The sequence below is a fragment of the Polypterus senegalus genome, chromosome 11, assembly GCF_016835505.1.
Source record: "Polypterus senegalus isolate Bchr_013 chromosome 11, ASM1683550v1, whole genome shotgun sequence".
NCBI lineage: Eukaryota > Metazoa > Chordata > Cladistia > Polypteriformes > Polypteridae > Polypterus > Polypterus senegalus.
Window position 1 is genome coordinate 31,823,596 of NC_053164.1, and position 23,008 is coordinate 31,846,603.

General features: G+C 38.1%; 1 protein-coding gene across 2 annotated transcripts in view; it reads left to right on the plus strand.

Annotated features, from left to right (window-relative positions):
- The window catches only part of LOC120538806 (voltage-dependent anion-selective channel protein 2-like), a 46,893-nt gene continuing 23,885 nt past the window's right edge, over positions 1–23,008 (plus strand). For both annotated transcript variants that reach the window (XM_039768287.1, XM_039768289.1), the window contains exons 1-2: positions 1–113; positions 20,468–20,539. In XM_039768287.1, the coding sequence (XP_039624221.1) occupies positions 20,473–20,539 (67 nt within the window). In that variant the 5' untranslated portion in view covers positions 1–113; positions 20,468–20,472. The remainder of the gene's footprint in view (positions 114–20,467; positions 20,540–23,008) is intronic.

Genomic DNA, 23,008 nt, shown 5'->3' on the forward strand with positions numbered 1-23,008 from the left:
CCGTGACAGACGTGCTGCGCATGCTCCGCGTCCCTTCAGCTTCTCCTTCAGTCTGTCCTCTTTGAGAGACTGAGCCGCTTTCATCGTGTAAAGCGTACCACACCTGCTTACCGGTGAGTTCGGGGCGCTTACATGGCGTGTGTCAGGCATAACGAGTGGGACGTTTTTATGAAGCAGGTCAGCTAGGAGCTATTTATTGTAGTACGAGTGTGCCGGCTAGGCCTGGGAGTGGTGAGCGGGGTCATTGGGGCAGTATTCCTACACAACTCCTGCAGAGAAATGACAACCGAGTGAGGTGATGTCGGGCTTTGGGGCGGAAACGCCTGGAGTTCGTACGTCTCCTGGTGAAAGCGAAAGCTTTTCAGGCGGCGAGCTGTCTGTGAGAAGTCTGTAACCCTTTGGTAAGCTTCTTAACCGCAGCACTGGCCTGGAGATCACTGTGACCTGGAGGATCAATGACAGTCCTTCTCGGACTGTATACTAACGTGCTTGAAAGGGAAAGATTTCAGTATTCTAGTGTCCTTGTGGAGGAGGAGGAGGAGGAGGACTATAACGGTGTGTGTGCAAGCAAGAATGTGCAGCTTGGGGGAGGGGTGAACACATACGAGTGTGTCAGAGTGAGAGGCAAGAACTAGGAGTAGGGAATGGGATCGGCTTGACAACATTAAAGGGGATCGGAAAGAGGGGTGTGTGTACACTCGGTATATAAAAATATGAAAGGTGAATTATCATTCAAATGTGTGAGGCAGAGCTTGGAGGTGTTTTAATGTGTGACTTAAAGTGAGCAAAGGCTGTGCTGTATATTTATACTCATTTATCCCAGTGTAATACTGTATGCCATGTATTAGAATATGTATGTGTATATGTATGTGTACATATGTGTAATATGTGTACAATATACGTTAATTCATTTGTACAAAATGTCCTATATGTGTTTGAGTAACAATAAGGCAGACCACAGTATGTGACATTTAATAGAAAGTGGCGTTTCCCATCTGTTTTTAATGACCCTACTTTTTTCATTTCTTTTCTTAACCTGCATATTCATATATCCACAGGCAGGTGGAGCCAATCTGAAGAGTATTTGGCTGTGAGACAACCTAACATAGGACAGGGTGTGCTAGTCCATCATAGGCACTGTTGGAGGTAGCACATTAAAAGTAACATGCATTATGTAGTCACGTTAATTTTTAAACTAAGGAGTAGTGTAACACAGTGTATATTTTATTGAAGGAAAAATACCTGTGTCACAAAAAAATATATGCATTACGACTGAAGTTTATTTCCAATGCTACAAAAAAAGCATTATTTTGCATAATAATTTCTTTTATTCTGTAACATTGTGCTTTGTGTACCCTAGCTTTCAGATGACAGCTACTAAGGAATAGGTTAAGCACGTGTGTAGCATGCAATCAATTGAAAAGAATGGAACAAAATTTATAAATATACTTTTAATCCTGCCTATGCTGAGGGGTAAATATAATCAGCCCAGTTTAGGATCACAGCTGCACTGGGTGTAAAGCCAGAAGCAGATGTGGACTTTGGTACTCCCAGTTGTTTTCAGGGATTAAACGCACAGCCAAGCAGAGAATAGTGTACTGCTTGCAATCCAGTAACAGAAGCCTATTAACAAAGTGTTAGTTTAGTGTTCTTCCAGTTATTTGCCATAGATCTATTGAAACAGTGTCATCTGGTGACACAGCAGTCAGTGTTCATACCACAAACCTTTGGGGATTGAAAAAGGGGATAGATGTTATTTATTTCACAGCATATGAAGATCTAAACATATTAATAAAACACAAGAAAATTGTCAGAACTCCAAAATGACATACTGTTACACATTATATGATAACTATATAACGTTTAGTGTCTGTTTTTGTAAGTAATTAGTAATAAAGTTGCTTTTAAAGTAAAGTTCCCCAGCACTGAGCATGGGACACAAGCACACAATCATTCAGATTGGCAGTATCGGGAGAAAACCACAGCAAACATTTGGAAAATGGGGAAATTTTTCACAGATAGTGAGTGCCCAGCCTGGGATTTGAAAGCAGGACCATGATTACTGTCCATTCAACCTTGAATCGCTTCATTTGCTTAAGTGGATTCAGGAAAGGATAGCATGGTGCCATATTGGTGGCGCTGCTGCTCCCTGTGTCCCTGTTGGTTTCCTACAGGTGCTCTGATTTCCTCCCACATTCCAGAGACATTCAGGTTAGGTGGACTGGCAATGTTAAACTGGCCCGCATATGCATGTGAGTTCACCCAGTGAGAACTGCACCCTGTCCAAGGATTGTTTCTGCTTTGCACCCCTCAACCCTGCTCAGAATAAAGCTGGTTTAGAAAATGTATGGGTTAATGAATGAGTTAAGGAAATAAATGAAGGATTGACATCCTTTCCAGATTGGGTTCCAGAGTCCTTGTCACTTGTGTTTGGGATAAGCACTTGCTCCTGTTGACTCAGAAATTCAGTTATGTTGAGTTAAGAAAATGGAAAGAGAGATTGATTAAGTGGTTGGATGGTGTGCGCCAATGTTCTTATTTTGGAAATTTATTTAGTATGATTATGTTATGCAAAAGCTTTATTAGTATGTTTACTATGAAGAACATTATTTATTAAAAGTCTAATGAAAGGATTAAAAAGCATAGAATTTAGGAGCTTTAAATGAGATGAATATCTTATTATATGCGTTTGTTTAAAAACTGTTGAATTTAGCAGTGAAGCAAAACAGGGAGTGACACATTTCTTATCCCCATGAAGAATGAAGCCTTACTGATTATACATAGAAATTGCAAAGGTAATTCCCCTTAAAGTTTCTCTTTGGTGAACTGTCTGGGTTCCAGATTTCCCTGGGATCTTTTCTGTCTAATAGAGAATCACATGGGACTGGTTTCATATTCTCCAGCCTAAATATAGGGTGCTACCCCGTATTCATTTTCTACAGGACACAGTTCCTGCAACAGCTGTTTCCATATACACTAGTTAAGATAAGTTCACCTGTAAACATCACAACTACATGCTCCAGACTGGTGCGATTAAGACCAGAAAAAACAATTCCAGTTCTCTTTCCCAGGTAAAGAATTGTGTCTTGTGGCTTTCATAGGAGGAGGCCTCTGGATGTATTCATAGTATGTCAGTTTAAATCTGTCCTATCTTCTGATTGATTTGTGTGTGGTGTTTAACTGTGTAGTATAGCTTAGTGCAACGTGCTGACATAGTTAAGGGAATCTTAAATGATGCATTTCATTGGAGACCACCCCATGAGTGCAATCATTTATAATAAATTTGAAAGTTGTCTAAAATGACTTACAAATCACAAGTGCAAAGTAAACATGTTTCCATATATGGTCATTTCAACCTTCTGCAGGTTAAGGGACTTGATTAGGTTTGAAGAGGATACCAATACTTCTTACAGTCCCAAACATTAACTTATACACTTCACTAAATCTTCACTTAATGGAAATTTCCAGAGCAAATGAACATACTGTATGCCATGAAAGTGTCAAAAAAGTTAAAAAATATAAGCATATCATTTAAGTAGTCAGTAGGAAAGATCTTGGTGTTTAAACTTGGTTGGTTGTACAGTTATATACATGAAAATGCCAAGTCCTGCATATTTCAGTTAGTTATAGGCATTAACCAATCTGCTGACTCGCCTGGAAATTCACTTGCTGTAGTTCTTAAGCTTGGCACTGCTTTAGGACAGATTTTTGCTTTAAAAACTCCCTCCGGAATTTCTTCTGTACAGAAGCTGGTTAAGGGGAGGATACTGATTGAAATTGTTCCACAGATAAATAAAATAACTGTCATATTGAACCCAGTTGATCTGTTCAGAAGCTGGTTAAGGGGAGGATACTGTTTGAAACTGTTGCAGAGAGAAGTAAAATAATTGTCATATTGAACCCAGTTGATCTTTAGGGTTTCTTAATTGTTTATGGTAAAATATAAATTCAGACTTTCTGGTGTAAGGGATAATCAGAACACTTACTCGGGCTAATGTAGATAACCCAATCAAATATTACATCTGCTGCTTGCATAGAAGCCTGTCCTTCAAAGCTACCCATCACTCCCCAGAGAAATTGATAATGTCAAATCCCAGCATTTATTTCTTACAAACTTGTTCTTCTTTCCAGTGGTTGAAACAATGTGTGTAGTGTTCTCAGATTTTTGAAACGTTCAAAATTATATGATGTTCTGTTTTTTAATATTTAAAATGGAGTAAGAAATTAAATATACATGCATTTCCCCTTTTGGGCATGTTAGTTTAAGTGAACATGTCCGGTTGCTCTCTAGCAATCTGGTTATTTGCAGTCTTGAAAATTGACAGTTGAAGCTGCTTTGTACCACCTCTGGTGAGTGTGAATGAAAACAAATAAAGATATGTGACTCGTGCTGGTAACAATAAAATCCTTTTTTTTCCCCATTGGCTTTTGAAATAAATTTTGTTAGAAATGTAGTAATAATAACTTTATCTAAATAGCATTTGATATATTGAATTCAACTGAAAATGCTTTACAAAAATTAAAATGTAGTTTAGTTTAAAATATATATATATATATATATATATATATATATATAAATTAAATGTAGTACATATGCTATTGAAATAACATATAATAATATAAATAGCAACAAATATATCAATTAGAAAACAAGCATCCATTAAGTGTGGAGTAACTTTCATTTGTTCAAAATTATTACCTATTTTTCCTGTAAATGCTGAAATGAGGTAATCATTAATTATTTTATGTTGGCTATCACCCAATAGCAATGCAAGAGTAGGAAACAAAAGTTCCAAGAAGTTGTCGAAGGGGTTTGTGGTCTTTGGTATTTTAACGACATTTAGAGTAATGCATAGTATGGTAAAGTGAAAACTTTTTAGCAGATTTCATACCACGTTGAAAACAGACATTTCAAGAAGAAATATATATCGTTAGTGAGTTACTGATTCATGCAAAGCACGTACAGGAAAATGTTTTAAGGTGTTGACAGAACAGTGGTGAGTGTGCCAAAAATAGGCTGACGGGATCTGGATAAGGGAATGGTATCCTTAACCATCAGTCCCTCCTCTGTATAAGCCACTCCAGTGTAACCATGACTGAGCTGAACTTGATCCCAGCTATATTATCCTCTTTTTATCCATTTGGAACTACATTTTAGTGTTGAAATTTGTCAAACCTATTTTGTGAATTTGCCACTGGATTAAAATTTTGCTTAATCCAGAGACATGCAGGTTTGGCTTATTCGCTTTTTTTTTTTATGTGTGTGAATACATATGCACTTGTATTATAAATTTGTGCCTCATCCAGTTGGTTCCTATCAGGCATCTGTTATAGGCTCCTGCCCTCTGCCATTCTATGATGGAGTACATGATTTGAAAAATGCATTCATTTATGCTCAGTAAGTGTTGCTTGTGGTCCAAATGAATCCAACTTGAATACGATTAATAAGATATCTTCTTAAATCAGATAACCTCTACTGGTGAAGTGTTGAACGGAATATCTGCCATTGAGTAGAAGGAAGTCTTTTTGGAAAAATAATCAAAACTGCTTAAAATCTTTGTAGTATTATTCCATTTTCTTGAGCCAATTGTGTATGCACAAGTACACCTGCACTTTTGGGTGATTCATTATAGCATTTAGACTGCCATCATTTTTGAGACATTTGTTATGTGCTGAGTTCTGTTAGATAGGTACTATGCAGCAGATTCTTCATGATTGATGATCTGTGTTTTGGCTTGAAGGAAAGGATCCTTTAAGCAAAAGTCACGTAAGTGATACTCTTATTTAAGCAGGTCATTACAACAGCAACCTCTTTAAAAAATCTGTTATCAAAAGTAAAGAGGCACCCAAGTAAAAATTTTATTAACACACATGACAACTTGAACATAACAACTCATTACCCACATTCACTCACGAGCACAGTGCCAGATCATAGTCACCAGTCCAGCTTAACAGCACAGCTGCAGGGATGAAGCTGAAGCCCACATACAAATAATTGGAAAACAGACTATACACACTTCCCACTTCAGAGAGCTGGAAAACATGCGTGACCCATCCTTATTTTAATGTACTGTCTTTTACTGAATACATTAGCACATGATTCTTTACAGTATATGAGTGCATCAGTTGATTTAAAATCAGAGTTTCTGTAATTCAGGTCTCTACATTGGTTAGATCCTAAATCACCTTTGAACTAGTACATTAAAAAATTTAAGTGTCGGCATTCTATGTTATACAAACCGGATTCCAAAAAAGTTGGGACACTATACAAATCGTGAATAAAAACTGAATGCAATGATGTGGAGGTGCCAACTTCTAATATTTTATTCAGAATAGAACATAAATCACGGAACAAAAGTTTAAACTGAGAAAGTGTATCATTTTAAGGGAAAAATATGTTGATTCAGAATTTCATTTCAAAGTTGGGACAAGGCCATTTTCACCACTGTGTGGCATCTCCCCTTCTTCTTACAACACTCAACAGACGTCTGGGGACCGAGGAGACCAGTTTCTCAAGTTTAGAAATAGGAATGCTCTCCCATTCTTGTCTAATACAGGCCTCTAACTGTTCAATCGTCTTGGGCCTTCTTTGTCGCACCTTCCTCTTTATGATGCGCCAAATGTTCTCTATAGGTGAAAGATCTGGACTGCAGACTGGCCATTTCAGTACCGGATCCTTCTCCACGCAGCCATGATGTTGTGATTGATGCAGAATGTGGTCTGGCATTATCTTGTTGAAAAATGCAGGGTCTTCCCTGAAAGAGATGACGTCTGGATGGGAGCATATGTTGTTCTAGAACCTGAATATATTTTTCTGCATTGATGGTGCCTTTCCAGACATGCAAGCTGCCCATGCCACACGCACTCATGCAACCCCATACCATCAGAGATGCAGGCTTCTGAACTGAGCGTTGATAACAACTTGGGTTGTCCTTGTCCTCTTTGGTCCGGATGACATGGCGTCCCAGATTTCCAAAAGAACTTGAATCGTGACTCGTCTGACCACAGAACAGTCTTCCATTTTGCCACACTCCATTTTAAATGATCCCTGGCCCAGTGACAACGCCTGAGCTTGTGGATCTTGCTTAGAAATGGCTTCTTCTTTGCACTGTAGAGTTTCAGCTGGCAACGGCAGATGGCACGGTGGATTGTGTTCACTGACAATGGTTTCTGGAAGTATTCCTGAGCCCATTCTGTGATTTCCTTTACAGTAGCATTCCTGTGTGTGGTGTAGTGTCGTTTAAGGTCCCGGAGATCACGGGCATCCAGTATGGTTTTACGGCCTTGACCCTTACACACAGAGATTGTTCCAGATTCTCTGAATCTTCTGATGATGTTATGCACAGTTGATGATGATAGATGCAAAGTCTTTGCAATTTTTCGCTGGGTAACACCTTTCTGATATTGCTTCACTATCTTTCTGCAACATTGTGGGAATTGGTGATCCTCTACCCATCTTGGCTTCTGAGAGACACTGCCACTCTGAGAAGCTCTTTTTATACCCAATCATGTTGCCAATTGACCTAATTAGTGTTTATTGGTCTTCCAGCTCTTCGTTATGCTCAAATTTACTTTTTCCAGCCTCTTATTGCTACTTGTCCCAACTTTTTTGGGATTTGTTGACACCGTGAAATTTTGAATCAACATATTTTTCCTTTAAAATGATACATTTACTCGGATTGAACGTTTGATCTGTCATCTACGTTCTATTACAAATAAAATATTGACATTTGCCATCTCCACATCATTGCATTCAGTTTTTATTCACAACCCAACTTTTTTGGAATCCGGTTTGTATTTCAAATATGTCTGAGTGTAAAAAGCTTGCTCGACAGCCTTAGGAAATTCATTGTATAATTGTCATTCTGCACAGTTCTCAAAAAAGATCAAGTAGGGAGCTAAAAATGCAAAGGCAGTATTTGCATATAAATGTAATTTCTATATGCAAGATGATATATTGTAATTAAACAGATGACTTTTTTTAGGTTCTGTTTGGCACATTTCAGCACATCTGTAATGGTAGTAACACACTGGTTAATGCTTCTGCTTCACAGCTCCAGGAGCCAGGCCACTCTGCATGTGTAGTCAGTATGTCCTCCCTTGTCTGTATGGGGTTTTCTCTGTGTACTACGGTTTACCTCCAACATCCTAAAGATATGCATGTTAAGTTATTTGATGTTTGTAAACTAGCCCAGTGTGAAATAGTGTTTGTGAATGTGGTTTTCTTCCCACATCCTAAGGATGTGCATATTAAGTTAATTGGTCTTTCTGAACTGTCCCTATATGAGTGAGGTGTGTGTGAATACAGTGAGCCTTGCAATCATTTTTCCTGAGTGTCTCTTGCCTCTATAAATCTAAACTGGACTAGCCACAGTCACTAATGGATGGACAAATGGATCAATCTATTTGGGGAGCAGTGACATTCTAGGCATATACCACAAACATACTATAAATTGCACATCCATCCATATTCTGAACCCATCCCTACTGTGAGGGTTTTTTTTGGGACCAAAGGCATAAGGCAATATTTTTTGTCAGGTATTATCAAGCATTTCTGCTTTGGTGTTCAAAATGTTCCTTTTGTTTAATGCAGTTTGTTAATGAGTCTAGCTAGGAAACATTAGGTAAGCATAGTTTAGTAGTCATAGTGGTCTCCTAAGAATCGGGATTTTTTGTACATGGTGTCATGAGCATGTACCGTCTAATGTGGTCACTTTGCTTGAATGTATATTGTTTTTACTGATCCAAAAGGCTGATTCCAAAAGTTTAGAGACATTTTTGATATGGGGCCATCTTCTATACTCCAGATAAGTACAAAAATCTCTCATTTGAGATCCAAATTTTAAAACATACTTTAGCAACAATGCTTATATTAAAAGGTAGAATGGTGCTGCCACCTCACTACTTTTGTTGGTGTGGAGTTTACATGTTCTCCTCCATCTTGTATGGAGTCTTATCTTGGGAGTGTTGTTTTTTTTTCTATATCTCAAAGTAATACTGGTTGAGTTGATTGATTTGATTTTGGATTTGATGTACTTTATTAGTGAAGGTTATTAATTGAATTTTGTTTGTGGATGTGTCTCTTGTGATGGATTGACTCCCTGTATGTTCTCTAATGCTGTCCATAACAATCCACTACATTTTTAAAGTGATTGCATTTTTCTTCCACTCTTGAATTTTTTTCAAAACTTCCATTTAAGACAACAATATTTTCAGCTGAGGTTAGTAGTAAAAAAAAAAAATGACTCTAATAAGTCCTTAAGAAAAAAGACTTATTTTTGTGTAGGAAAATCTTCAGATATGCAGAAAAATTGTAAATATTGGCATATTTTCCTATTACAGTTTCATCTTACTGGCTTTATTTTTTCTTGACATATGACTGTAATTATGCAGCCTGAAGATAACATTTTCCATGTATTATTTATTTACTTTCTCTGTGGTATATTCATTGAATTTTGCATGGTGGAAACAAAATGAAAACATGGAGATAAATGAGTGGGAGGAGCCTGAATATCCACAGACAGAACAGGGGAAGGTGGGAAGTTGTCACAAGATGCTTGTACTCTGCTGCAGTATGACCTTCTGTTTTTGATCCTGCATGGTCAGTTGAAGGGCACAAGATACAGTAGCTTTAGTAGCTTTCCATTTGGATCTAGGTAGCTGCAATGCTGAAAATTTCTTTGCCATAATTTTTTTCTGTTTCATTTCTGAAAACTACAATTTATAAAATCACATGCTTGATTAATTCATCTATGATATATTTTATTATGTTTTCAGTGTTACATATACTCATTTTTCTTAATCTGTCATGTACAAATCTTCAATTTGTATTGATTTAGTGGCTTATATATTAAATATCTACCAAATAATTTATTCTGCCAGGGGCCATTCAGTGTTGAGTGTAAGACTAACCCTAAGTGGTATGCGAGTGCACACCCATATCAGCTTGAGCAGCTACTGTTTAGATACACCAGTTAATTTAATGTGCACATTTTTTGGAATGTAGGAGGAAAGTAGAGGGGAACCCACACAGACACAGCGAGAACATGCAGTATCTACACAGAATGACTATTTGCTGTCATGTTCTCCTCTTAAAAAAGGGAAGAGAGTTGAGTAACTGAAAACATACCAGAGGAGATACCTCTGCCTGTCTCCTTTGTTGGTGCTTATTTAAATATGAATTAGTTTCATTAGTTAAGTGGTAAGATGGCAGAGGTTTTGGCTTCTTGCACCTCTAACTGGAATTATTCTTTTTGAATTTCCCATATTCTCCTTGTATTCACAAAGATTATGTTTGCCCCCACCCTTACCCCAAGAACAAGCAGTTAGTTGAACAGGAGCATCTGTGTAGTTGTATTGGTCTGCTATGGATATGTGCACCATATGTGTTATGGAAGGGCTTTTACAATTAAATATATTGAAATGTGTATAATGTTTTAACACTTTTTTGAGTTTACACATGTGATGATTTCTTGTCATGTTGCTGCTGTTGCCAGTTTAGGCTTTGGCCCCCTACTAGGTTTGTCACAATGTCAAAATTTCAAGTTCAATACAATACTAAGAAAAGTATTGAAATTCATTACCCAATACAGTATACAATGCAACTCAATAAAAATAAATTGAAATTGATGAAAATAAATAAGAAATTTTAGCTATTAAATGCAAATGCTTCAAGTATTGCTATTTTTTGTAAAAGGATAATAGTAAAGTTCTTATAAACAAGTTTAAATCTAGTCATTGCTGTGCTTTTCATGATACAACTCATAGGAAAGTGGACCACCTTGTTGCATTCACACAAACCTCATCCATGAAGTGGTCATCATAAACAACCAAATCCAGTCAGCTTTCTCTTTATTCACCATCCCACAATTCAGAGTTTGTTGTAATACACAGAGTACAGTATATGAGCACACGGAGGAGGAGATGCACTATTTATGCAACTGAGCACTGAAATCTTTTATAGTACGTTACACTATCATTCCCCATTCTATCTATCTATCTATCTATCTATCTATCATAGAGTGCCTTTCATCCATCCTATCTATCTATCTATCTATCTATCTATCTATCTATCTATCTATCTATCTATCTATCTATCTATCTATCTATCTATCTATCATCATCCATCCATCCATCCATCCTATCTATCTATCTATCTATCTATCTATCTATCTATCTATCTATCTATCTATCTATCTATCTATCTATCTATCTATCTATCTATCTATCTATCTATCTATCTATCTATCAAATGTGATGGAAATATAATTTTAAAATGACATATAATAGCATAATAGAAAATAGTGCACTACGGAAGTACACTTCATGGTGACTGGTGACCCTGAATGAACAGCACAGAATAAAACTGGCCCACAGTTAAAATAAATGCATACTCCAGTCTTAAAGCATTAAACATTTAACTGACTACAAAAAAACATTTTAATCAGTAGAAAAAAAGAACACACCCCTCCTATAAATGCAAAAGTTTGCAGGCTTATTCTGAAAAAAATGTTTTTAAAATTTAAAAATAAGGTACCTACCTACCAAAGTATTTCCAGACGCCTCTCTGGGCACACTCTTTGTCAGTTAAGCTTGCTGGTGAAGGCTTTGACTCTGTTAAAGTTGCTGTCTTATTAACACCTGTGAGGGGGTGGAAACAGGGTTGCAAATGCCCAAGCCAGAAGTGCATTCATAATGTAGGCTGTAGAAGCAATACAATAAAATATGATGATTGAAACAATGTTAAAAATGATGCAATCAATACTTAAAGATATTTGATACTTTTGACAATCCAACTCCATATAGTCCTTACCAGTTGAAACTTAAAAAAAAATCTATATTTTAGTTGGCGATGACAAGTATGGTATAACTTCATTTTTAAGCATGAGTATTATGAGTATTTTAAGTTCCTCATAGAAATTAATCAACAAGAAAAGCCACAGTTATTCTATTAAATAAAGAAATCTAGTCACCTCTGCTTCTGTCCACTAATCAATGTAGTTTTTCTCTGTGTTATCAGAAAACTCAGTGAATGGGGCCCCAGCTTTAGACCTTTAGAAATCTTCTGAATCTTGCCCTTTTAGTTTTTGGTGTGCCTGCTGATGGGGCTAGCATCCTTCTAATGATGTGGAGGGTCACCTCCCCTCCACCATGCTCTTCCTTAGTATATGCATTGATTAGTCCACTCGAAAAACCACAAGGGAATAATCCTACAAAGTTGGTTAATACATTGATCAACCTGGTCAAAACACCATGGGGAAAGCTCTCTCCACCTTGCTTTCTGTGATCAAAGTATAACAAAGCACTCTAAACTCTGAGGGGTAAAGCAAAATATTGTGCAACTGGGCCACATAGCCAAAAAAGTTGAAGAACACTAGCCTACATCATCAATCCATGTTTTGCATTGGGTAGTCTTGGCATTGATATGCAGGCACAGCTTTCTAACCTTTTTGCTAATGTTGTTGCACAGCTCCTGGGCTCTTGCTTTTGATTCTTCAAGGAAAACAATGTCATCCACTTAGGTTGAATCAGTGAATGTCAGGCCGTTGTTGCTGCACACGACTCCTGGTTGGCCAACTAATCTTTTTTCCATGGCCCATTTGTTGATGACAGGAATGGGGACAGCATACAGCCCTGCCTTATACTAGTTTGGATGAAAAAACTGTGGGCTAGCTTCCCATGTATGTAGTATAAGTCTGTGATGACGTTGACCAATTATGGAGGTACTCTGATTGATTGTATTTAGTACTTTCTACTTGGATTTGGATACACACTGTCAAAAGCACTTTTGAAATTGATAACTACTGCCACGGTTTTCTTGCCGCATCTTATGCGCTCTTCCAACGCCAGCCTGACTGAAAAGTTGTTCTGGCCATGTCTGGCCTGTAGCCACTTTGCTATTCTCTTGTGAAAGATACATAGAATGGTTGGAGATGGGCTCTGATTATCTGTGTGAATACTGACCCAGCCACTGATATGAGACTTACTCCCCTGTAGTTTTCACATTGTATCTTAGTGCTCTTTTTGAATACATAGACAATGTTGGCTGATTTCCATTCCACAGGAATGCGTTCTACATTCATATTAATGTAATTAGCATATGTAGATATTCAGCCAGATGATCACCATCTTTCAATGCCTCAGCTGTTGGCATGTCAGGGCCTGGGTCCTTCCCATTCTTGATTAGTTTGATGGCTCTGGCTACAGTGACATTCTTTTTTGTTGGCTAATCGATGTTCATAATGTTGTTCTAAAAATGTTATGAGTCAACATGACCTCCCTATATTGTTACACAGTGGCTTTATTAGAGCATTAGAACAATCTGGAGGAGAACAGGCCATTCAGCCCAACAAAGTTTCACACTTCAATCCACTTCATTTTTCCAAAATAACATCAAGTCAAGTTTTTGTCCTTGAAGTCCTGCTGTTTACCACACTACTTGGCAACTTATTTCTAGTGTGTGTGGTCCTCTATATGAAGAAAAGCTTCTAAATATTTTTGAAAAATTTACCTTTATCAGGTTTCCAACTGTGTCTTCTTGAAGTCATTTTAATATTACAGTCTCTATCCACTGTACTGTTTCCATTCTTATTTTTGAACCCTTCAGTCATGTCTCCTCCTAATAATCTTTTGCTTAAACTGAAAAGGCTCAGCTCTTTTAATCTTTCCACATAACTCATCCCCTGTAACCGTGGAATCAGCCTAGTTACTCTTCTCCGGAATTTTTTCCAGCACTTTTGTCTTTTTTATATCCTGGAGACCAAAACTGCAGAGAGTAATTCAGATGAGGTCTAACCAGTGCATTATAAAGCATGGGCATAACCTCCTTGGCTTGTATTGTACACATCAGGGCGCTATTTAAAATAACATTCTGTTAGTAGTGTGAAAGACGCTATATAGTGGTGTGAAAAACTATTTGCCCCTTCCTGATTTCTTATTCTTTTGCATGTTTGTCACACAAAATGTTTCTGATCATCAAACACATTTAACCATTAGTCAAATATAACACAAGTAAACACAAAATGCAGTTTTTAAATGATGGTTTTTATTATTTAGGGAGAAAAAAAAATCCAAACCTACATGGCCCTGTGTGAAAAAGTAATTGCCCCCTGAACCTAATAACTGCAATCAAGCGTTTGCGATAACTTGCAATGAGTCTTTACAGCTCTGGAGGAATTTTGGCCCACTCATCTTTGCAGAATTGTTGTAATTCAGCTTTATTTGAGGGTTTTCTAGCATGAACCACCTTTTTGAGGTCATGCCATAGCATCTCAATTGGATTCACGTCAGGACTTTGACTAGGCCACTCCAAAGTCTTCATTTTGTTTTTCTTCATCCATTCAGAGGTGGATTTGCTGGTGTGTTTCTGGGCATTGTCCTGTTGCAGCACCCAAGATCGCTTGAGTTGACGAACAGATGGCCGGACATTCTCCTTCAGGATTTTTTGGTAGACAGTAGAATTCATGGTTCCAACTATCACAGCAAGCCTTCCAGGTCCTGAAGCAGCAAAACAACCCCAGACCATCACACTACCACCACCATATTTTACTGTTGGTATGATGTTTTTTTCTGAAATGCTGTGTTCCTTTTACGCCAGATGTAACGGGACATTTGCCTTCCAAAAAGTTCAACTTTTGTCTCATCAGTCCACAAGGTATTTTCCCAAAGGTCTTGGCAATCATTGAGATGTTTCTTAGCAAAATTGAGACGAGCCCTAATGTTCTTTTTGCTTAACAGTGGTTTGCGTCTTGGAAATCTGCCATGCAGGCCGTTTTGCCCAGTCTCTTTCTTATGGTGGAGTCGTGAACACTGACCTTAATTGAGGCAAGTGAGGCCTGCAGTTCTTTAGACGTTGTCCTGGGGTCTTTTGTGACCTCTCGGATGAGTCGTCTCTGTGCTCTTGGGGTAATTTTGGTCGGCCGGCCGGCCACTCCTGGGAAGGTTCACCACTGTTCCATGTTTTTGCCATTTGTGGATAATGGCTCTCACTGTGGTTCACTGGAGTCCCAAAGCTTTAGAAATGGCTTTATAACCTTTACCAGACTGATAGATCTCAATTACTTCTGTTCTCATTTGTTCCTGAATTTCTTTGGATCTTGGCATGATGTCTAGCTTTTGAGGTGCTTTTGGTCTACTTCTCTGTGTCAGGCAGCTCCTATTTAAGTGATTTCTTGATTGAAACAGGTGTGGCAGTAATCAGGCCTGGGGTGGCTACGGAAATTGAACTCAGGTGTGATACACCACAGTTAGGGATTTTTAACAAGGGGCAATTACTTTTTCACACAGGGCCATGTAGGTTTGGATTTTTTCTCCCTAAATAATAAAAACCATCATTTAAAAACTGCATTTTGTGTTTACTTGTGTTATATTTGACTAATGGTTAAATGTGTTTGATGATCAGAAACATTTTGTGTGACAAACATGCAAAAGAATAAGAAATCAGGAAGGTGGCAAATAGTTTTTCACACCACTGTATAGTGCCCGACCCGGCACAGACTACGCAGAGGCACGTGTACAAAATACACAGGCTTTTTATTTCAGTCTTCAATCGTGGGCACATGTCTTCCCCATGTCCCACAGGCCCAACACAGTCCCAAAAGCACCTTAATCCAACACAACAACTCTTCCACCTTGCACCACCACTCCTCCCAGGCAACCTCGTCCTCCTCCTCCCGATTCTGGCCCCTCCGTGGTGGAGGCTGGCCCGTTTTATAGCCCACCCGAAGGTGATCCAGGTGCTTGACCACCTGGTCCCAATTGGACCTCCGGATGGGGCTGATGACTCGTCCAGCTGGGTTCACGAGTCTCTGCAGCACCCCCTAGCGGCCACCCCAGCTCCCACCCAGGTTGTGGAGGACTCCATGTCCCATGGAGCCATGCGGGAGACTGGGGAACGAACATCGGCCAGGGAGGCTGCCACCAAGCGTCCCGGGGGAGATATTGAGCTGCCCAAGGTGGCTCTCCCGGAACATATGCAGCAGAGGCGTCCTGGCCGGGCATGGAACCCAGCTGTCCATCACAGTAGATATTTTCCGATCAATGGGCCTCCAATCTAAAATGGCCGATTTTTCACTAAAAAACTCTCGCCTCTCAATCGGTGATTGGTAAATTCATCACAAAAATAGATCTTTTCCTCCCCTGCTTTTTAAGGCTTTGTAGTAATTTAGTTGCAGTGCCCCAATTGAATTATTAGCCTTTACATTAAAGAAAGTGGAGCAGTAAACTGAGAAAAAGGATTTGGAGAAGTTAAACTGCAAGAAAAGCTACTTTAAATCAGACCTCTTCATTTTGACCTTTAATTGAAATGTATGCTGTCTGAGTTTGGAGCACAAGCTTGTTTTAAGTGCCTCATCTTTTCAATTAGAAAAAGAAAATATAAAGATGAATTTGAAATTGCTGCTTCGTTAACAGTAGTGTTGTTAGCTTAACAGCAAAATGTTTTTTACTTATAAACCTTTTAAGCAAGTTAGTATTGTTTCTTCTTCTTATAAACAGCTTAATGAACATTTGATACATTTGCAGCTTTTTTAAAGATGTGTACTGTTTATTATTAGTACAAGGTTTTATAAGAAGCAAGTACTGCAGTATTAAAGTGGTAATCCATATTTATAATTACACCTTAAGAATTATGAATGTCTGGCCGATTCACTGAAGAAAAAAAACACACCTGTATAAATATAGTAAATCTGTACTTTACCAGTAAAAACAGCTATAGTGCAATTAATGATTAAAAATTATTAAAACCTGTAAGAGGTATATTTATACTTAAGCAGTGTTTAACTGCCAATACCAATTAATTGATTGTGTGTGTAATATTTTTTTATTACATGGCATCCCAAACACCCAACACAACACACACCATGACATGAGTTCAGCGGCTGTTAGAGAAATGGTGGAAAACTATAGGGTGGTCCAAATCTAATTATGCAATTTTCATTACGCTATAACATATTAAGTTTATTACATAGAAAATCACCTGAAAAATCCTGGACTTCGACATGAAGAATCGTCTTTGCACTGAACTGGAATCGTCCATGCATAAATCAAAGTAATCCAGATGAACTGGATCTGCACAATTAGATCTGGACCACCCTGTACTTTTTTTTAATAAGCCTTGTTTCAGATAGGAACATTACAGAAAAAGTAAAGATTATGACCGCTTGTAATTATGAGAAGCATATGCCATATGTATTACAGATAAATATTTTTATACATAGTTTATTAGTATGTATTTTAAGTAAATTTTATTTATTTTAGTATTTTTATGGTCACTGAGCAATAAGCCTCCAGAATTTCATTTTGTTAATAAAAAAATAGTTAAATAATTAAATTGTTTAATTATAAAAATACACTTTAATCTAGGACATAAGGCCGCTATGCATCTGGTTATGCAGGAGCTTCATGCAAAAAGTTTTTTTTAAAGGGATACATGGGTGACGGTTGGGGGGGTCTTAATTAGTAACTGAATTCTACTGATCAAGTAACATGAAATCGGTCTTAAAAATCTGATGGAAGCATTCCTGTCTGTTAGCCTTTTTAATGGCTTCTGAACACTGTCAGTTGATAATGTTCGAGTCCACTATGACTCCTAAATCCTTCTCATAAGGCGTACTTTCGATTTCCAGACCTCCCATTGTGTATTCAAACCTTTTTACTTCCTTTGTGTGACACTTTATGCTTACTTGCATTAAATGTAATCTGCTACAAATCTTCCCAAGCCTGTATGCTGTCCAAGCGCCCCTGTAATGATTCAAAGGAACTTGGATAGATTATATCCTATTTTATGTAATATGATTATTTTATAGTGATGCACTGATTGGTGGTTTCTTTTTTGTTTTCTAGTGATCAATTTTAGGACATGTCTCATCCCAGACTGCTACATACAGGCCTTCAAACTTCAACATAAGGATTTTATTTAATTTACTCAGGATGTAGAATGCTTAACTATTTTCTTGTATTCCTCTAATATTGCACTCAGACACTTTGATTGCCCTTTTTTTTTCTTTACCATCTTCATATTGACCGTTTGATGCAAACAACATGGACATCTTTGTCAAACTCCCATTTAAACAATATGTGTTCATTATAATTTGTCTGTTTATTAGAAAATATTTGGAAATTATTAAAGCTAGGAATACTAATCGGGTCCAATGTACAAATATTTTGAAGATAACCTGTGAAAGAAAAAATGTAAGAATGATTGCACTAAGAATTTAATAAAAAGCAAGCATCAATTATGTTACTTAATTGTGAAATGTGTCAAAGTAAAAATTTACAGGCATTGTGGCCTTTCCGAATCTCTGGTTGACATCTTTGCAGAATAACGTCTGAGAAAGAAAAAATTTAAGAAATGCAATAACGTAAGCATTTTGCCTTTAAGCTGTTACAGCATCCAATGATATGTCTGTGCAGTCCTTGGGGGTTTATAATTATTATTATTTTGTTAGTTACTAAGAAGGACTAGTCAGCACAGAGTTTATGATCCAAAGGTCAAAAGACTGATTGTGAAACTGAAGCATACTTGAACAATGTCTCAGATGAGAACTGATTGTGTCACCATTATATTCTAGTAATCTATTTGAACTAAACAAGTTGTACTTAATTCTTTGATAAAATAGGCACAATTCATGGATGATGGTAGGGTATAACACAGCAAGGGGGAGGATGGATGAACAGCAGCTACAACAGTATATTGTCTTGTCACTTTTAGATACAATAGAATTAATTACCACTTTCCATCAATTTTTTGCTCTAACTGCCAAAAACTTTACACATGAGTAGGTGGGTTATGTATTTAAAATTTGGTGGGACTGTCACCTGCTAAGCAGCCCTACATACCCTGTGTTTTATCCCCTAGATAGTAATTTTAATGTACAGGGCATTTGCGTGGTGCTTTTCCTTGCTGCCTCCCAACTCCTAAGTAAATTCCTGCCTGGGCACAACCTATGATAGATAGATAGATGGATGGATACATTCATCATTAAATCTCTCCCAAGGGGACACTTCAGTACTATAACAGCCTGTGCATAAAAACCACACATTCAAGTCTAAAGAGTAAAATAAATAATGAAAAATAAAGACAATAATTATGACAATAATCTATTAAAATGAATCTTAAAATGTCAGGAACGGCACAGTTGCAGCCATAAGAAATGTTTTAACATAATGACAGCTGGTAAAAAAAAAACCTTGAAAATCATTCTTCTGAAACACTGCGGTAGGATTCAGCAATGTGCTGATGGTGCTCTCCTGATTGACCAGTGTGTCATGCAAAGTGTGAAATTTGCACATTTGCCCGGTATTGCTTTTCTATTTTCATTCGTTTTGATGATTTTGTTTTTTATATTATTCATGACATTGCTTTTAATGTGCTCTTACCCAACAGAGAGAATTGACGTGAATGGCTTTTTCAGATCCTGTTATTGAGTACAGTTTAACAGTGGTGGCCAATTAAGTTGTAGTGATGTTTGAAAGAAAGTTCATTTCACCTTAGCACTTCAGGACCTGAAATTGCAATAGGTTGACAGCTATGCAGTCAAGTTCATTATTTTGTTTTATAATGTAACTTGTGGTGTATATGCTAAATAGGTTTTTTAATGGTCTGCAAGAGCGCAGTGATGGGGAAGACTACATACAACATGAAATGCATATATGAGATATAATGAAAAATAGATTGAACAAGACAATTGTGATATTGAAGATGTCAACATTAGGTTGGTAATCCTTTAAAATCGTTCACCATATAACCACTTTTGTCTGTTCAGCCATCGTAAATAAGATTTACACAGTGGTTTAGAAGAGGATAGACTGTGCTTGCTGGTTGGTTTTTAGTGAGGCTGCTTTCCCAGCAGCACTGGAACAGAACATTGTGGGTGTAATCACTCAGCTGTCAGTCTAAGGTCATAATAATCTTTTCATTTTCTGTAAAACGTTTTCCAACAATTGATAGAATTAAGAAGCATATAGTAATGTGAGTGTTTAATGGAGACCAGTGAACCTGTGACATAAACAGGGGCTCAATAAAAGTGCAATTAAAGAATTACCTGCTACTTTAAAGTCATTGTGACAGGTACATTTGCAGTGATTGTCATCCTTACAAGAAGTCTCACTACAGGATTCACTCATTTTAGCACTTTGACATTTACTGCAAATGTAAAGTGCCCTATAAATAAAATGCATTATTATTATTATTTTACACAACTCTATATGTACTATTTTATGTGATGCATCTTTATGCAACTTTGCCAAAATGCATAGAGATATTGTGTGTTTAATTTGTTAGTTGGTAAACAATTCTAGATGTCAGTTAACATCCCATAACCATTGACATCGTCAAAAATGTTGTTGTCTTTGCTGCACATTAAAGATTTTTTTGTATCTTGTGTGTGCCAAGATGTAACAAATAAATTTATGCATGAAGTTTAATCTCCGTTATAAATATTATTTTTTGTCTCTCTCCACACCATAGGCACAATGGCTGTTCCTCCTTCGTATTCAGACTTGGGCAAATCTGCCAAGGATATCTTTAGCAAAGGATACGGTAAGTCCTGTTGTACTTTCAATGATTGAGATGTTTTTTTTCCAGTAGTTTACATCATATCTGAAACATGATTGTTGTATGAAACTTTCTTACCTCTACCATCTTTGAAATAGCTTGTTGTGAGTTGAAGTGGGCTTGCATTATGATAGTGTCGTACTCTGCCATAGTATGCTGCTTTCAGCTGCTATGTTAACTACCTGTAATGGCTTGTTTTCCTACTTTGTGTTTTTTTTTTTCCGCTCAACGGAATTATGATTAAATAGCAAATTACATACTCTGGGACACTGGTGGAAAGTAGGGCTGTCACAAGAACCAATTTTTCTGTACCAAGTTGATACCAAAGTTCTTAATACATCATATATGTTTTTACAGAATTGGTAAAACCGAGAAAGACTGACATACTCATGTACTCATGCATGATTGCGTGACTGCAAGTAAACAAATTACTTCAGAAGGCACAAGAATACATGTGAAAGTCGTGAGTAAAATGTCATATGGAAATGGCTCACTAAGGTGATGATAAAGCACCAACCCAGCCACAGGGGCTGCACAAACCAGTGTGTTTCTTCGTGCCGGTCTCGAGCCCGGATAAATGGGGAGGGTTACGTCAGGAAGGGCATCCGGTGTAAAATTTTGCCAAATCAATATGTGGACAACAATACAAATTTCCATACTAGATTGGTCGAGCCCCGGGTTAACAATGACCACCACCAGTACTGTTAGCCAACAGGGTGCTGGCGGAAATTGGGCTACTGTTGGCCAAAGAAGAAGAAGGAGAAGAAGAGGACGGAGACGTGTCCGGAGGCAGGAGGAGAGGAGGAAAGTAAAGAGAGTGGAACTGAGAGTAGGAACTTTGAATGTTGGCAGTATCACTAAGGGGAGAGAGTTAGCAGATATGATGGAGAGGAGGAAGGTTGATATATTGTGCATGCAAGAGACTAAATGAAAGGGGAGTAAGGCCAGGTGGAATGGAGGTGGATTCAAATTGTTCTATCATGGTGTGGATGGGAGGAGAAATGGGGTGGGGGTTATTCTGAAGGAACAGTATGTTAAGAGTGTTCTGGAGGAGAAAAGAGTGTCGGGCAGAGTAATGATTATAAAGCTGGAAATTGTGTGTGATGATGAATGTTGTTAGTGCATATGCACCGCAGGTTTGGTGTACAATGGGTGAGAGAGAATATTTTTGGAGTGAGTTGGATGAAGTGATGAACAGTGTACCCAAGGGACAGAAAGTGGTGATTGGAGTGGATTTCAGTGGGCATGTTGGTGAAGGGAACAGAGGAGACGAGGAGGTGATGGGTAGGTATGGTGTCAAGGAGAGGAATGAAGAAGGTCAGAGGATAGTGGATTTTGCCAAAAGGATGGACATGGCTGTGGTGAATACGTATTTTAAGAAGAGGGAGGAACATAGGGTTACGTACAAGAGTGGAGGAAGATGCACACAGGTAGATTACATCCTATGCAGAAGAGTTGATCTGAAGGAGATTGAAGATTGTAAAGTGGTGGCAGGGAAAAGTGTAGTTAAGCAGCATAGGATGGTGGTCTGTAGGATGACGTTGGAGATCAAGAAGAGGAAGAGAGTGAGGGCAGAGCCAAGGATCAAATGGTGGAAGTTGAAAAAGGAAGACTGCAAGGTTGAGTTTAGGGAGGAGGTGAGACAGGCACTGGGTGGCAGTGAAGAGTTACCAGACAGCTGGGAAACTACAGCAGATGAAGTAAGGGTGACAGCAAGAAGGGTGCTTGGCGTGACATCTGGAAAGAAGGAGGAGGAAAAGGAAACCTGGTGGTGGAATGAGGAAATACAGGAGAGTATACAGAGGAAGAGGATGGCAAAGAAGAAGTGTGATAGTCAGAGAGATGCAGAAAGTAGACAAGAGTACAAGGAGATAAGGCACAAGGTGAAGAGAGAGGTGGCAAAGGCTAAAGAAAAGGCATATGATGAGTTGTATGAGAGGTTGGACACCAAGGGGAAGAAAAGGACCTGTACCGATTGGCTAGACAGAGGGACCGAGCTGGGAAAGATGTGCAGCAGGTTAGGGTGATAAAGGATAAAGATGGAAACGTACTCACAAGCGAGGAGAGTGTGTTGAGCAGATGGAAAGAGTACTTTGAGAGGCTGATGAATGAAGAGAATGAGAGAGAGAAGAGGTTGGATGATGTGGAGATAGTGAATCGGGAAGCACAACAGATTAACGAGGAGGAAGTTAGGACAGCTATGAAGAAGATGAAAAATGGAAAGGACGTTGGTCCAGATGACATACCTATGGAAGCATGGAGGTGTTTAGGAGAGATGGCAGTGGAGTTTTTAACCAGATTGTTTAATGGAATCTTGGAAAGTGAGAGGATGCCTGAGGAGTGGAGAAGAAGTGTACTGGTGCTGATATTTAAGAATAAGGGGGATGTACAGGACTGTAGTAACTACAGGGGGATAAAATTGATGAGCCATAGCATGAAGTTATAAGAAGAGTA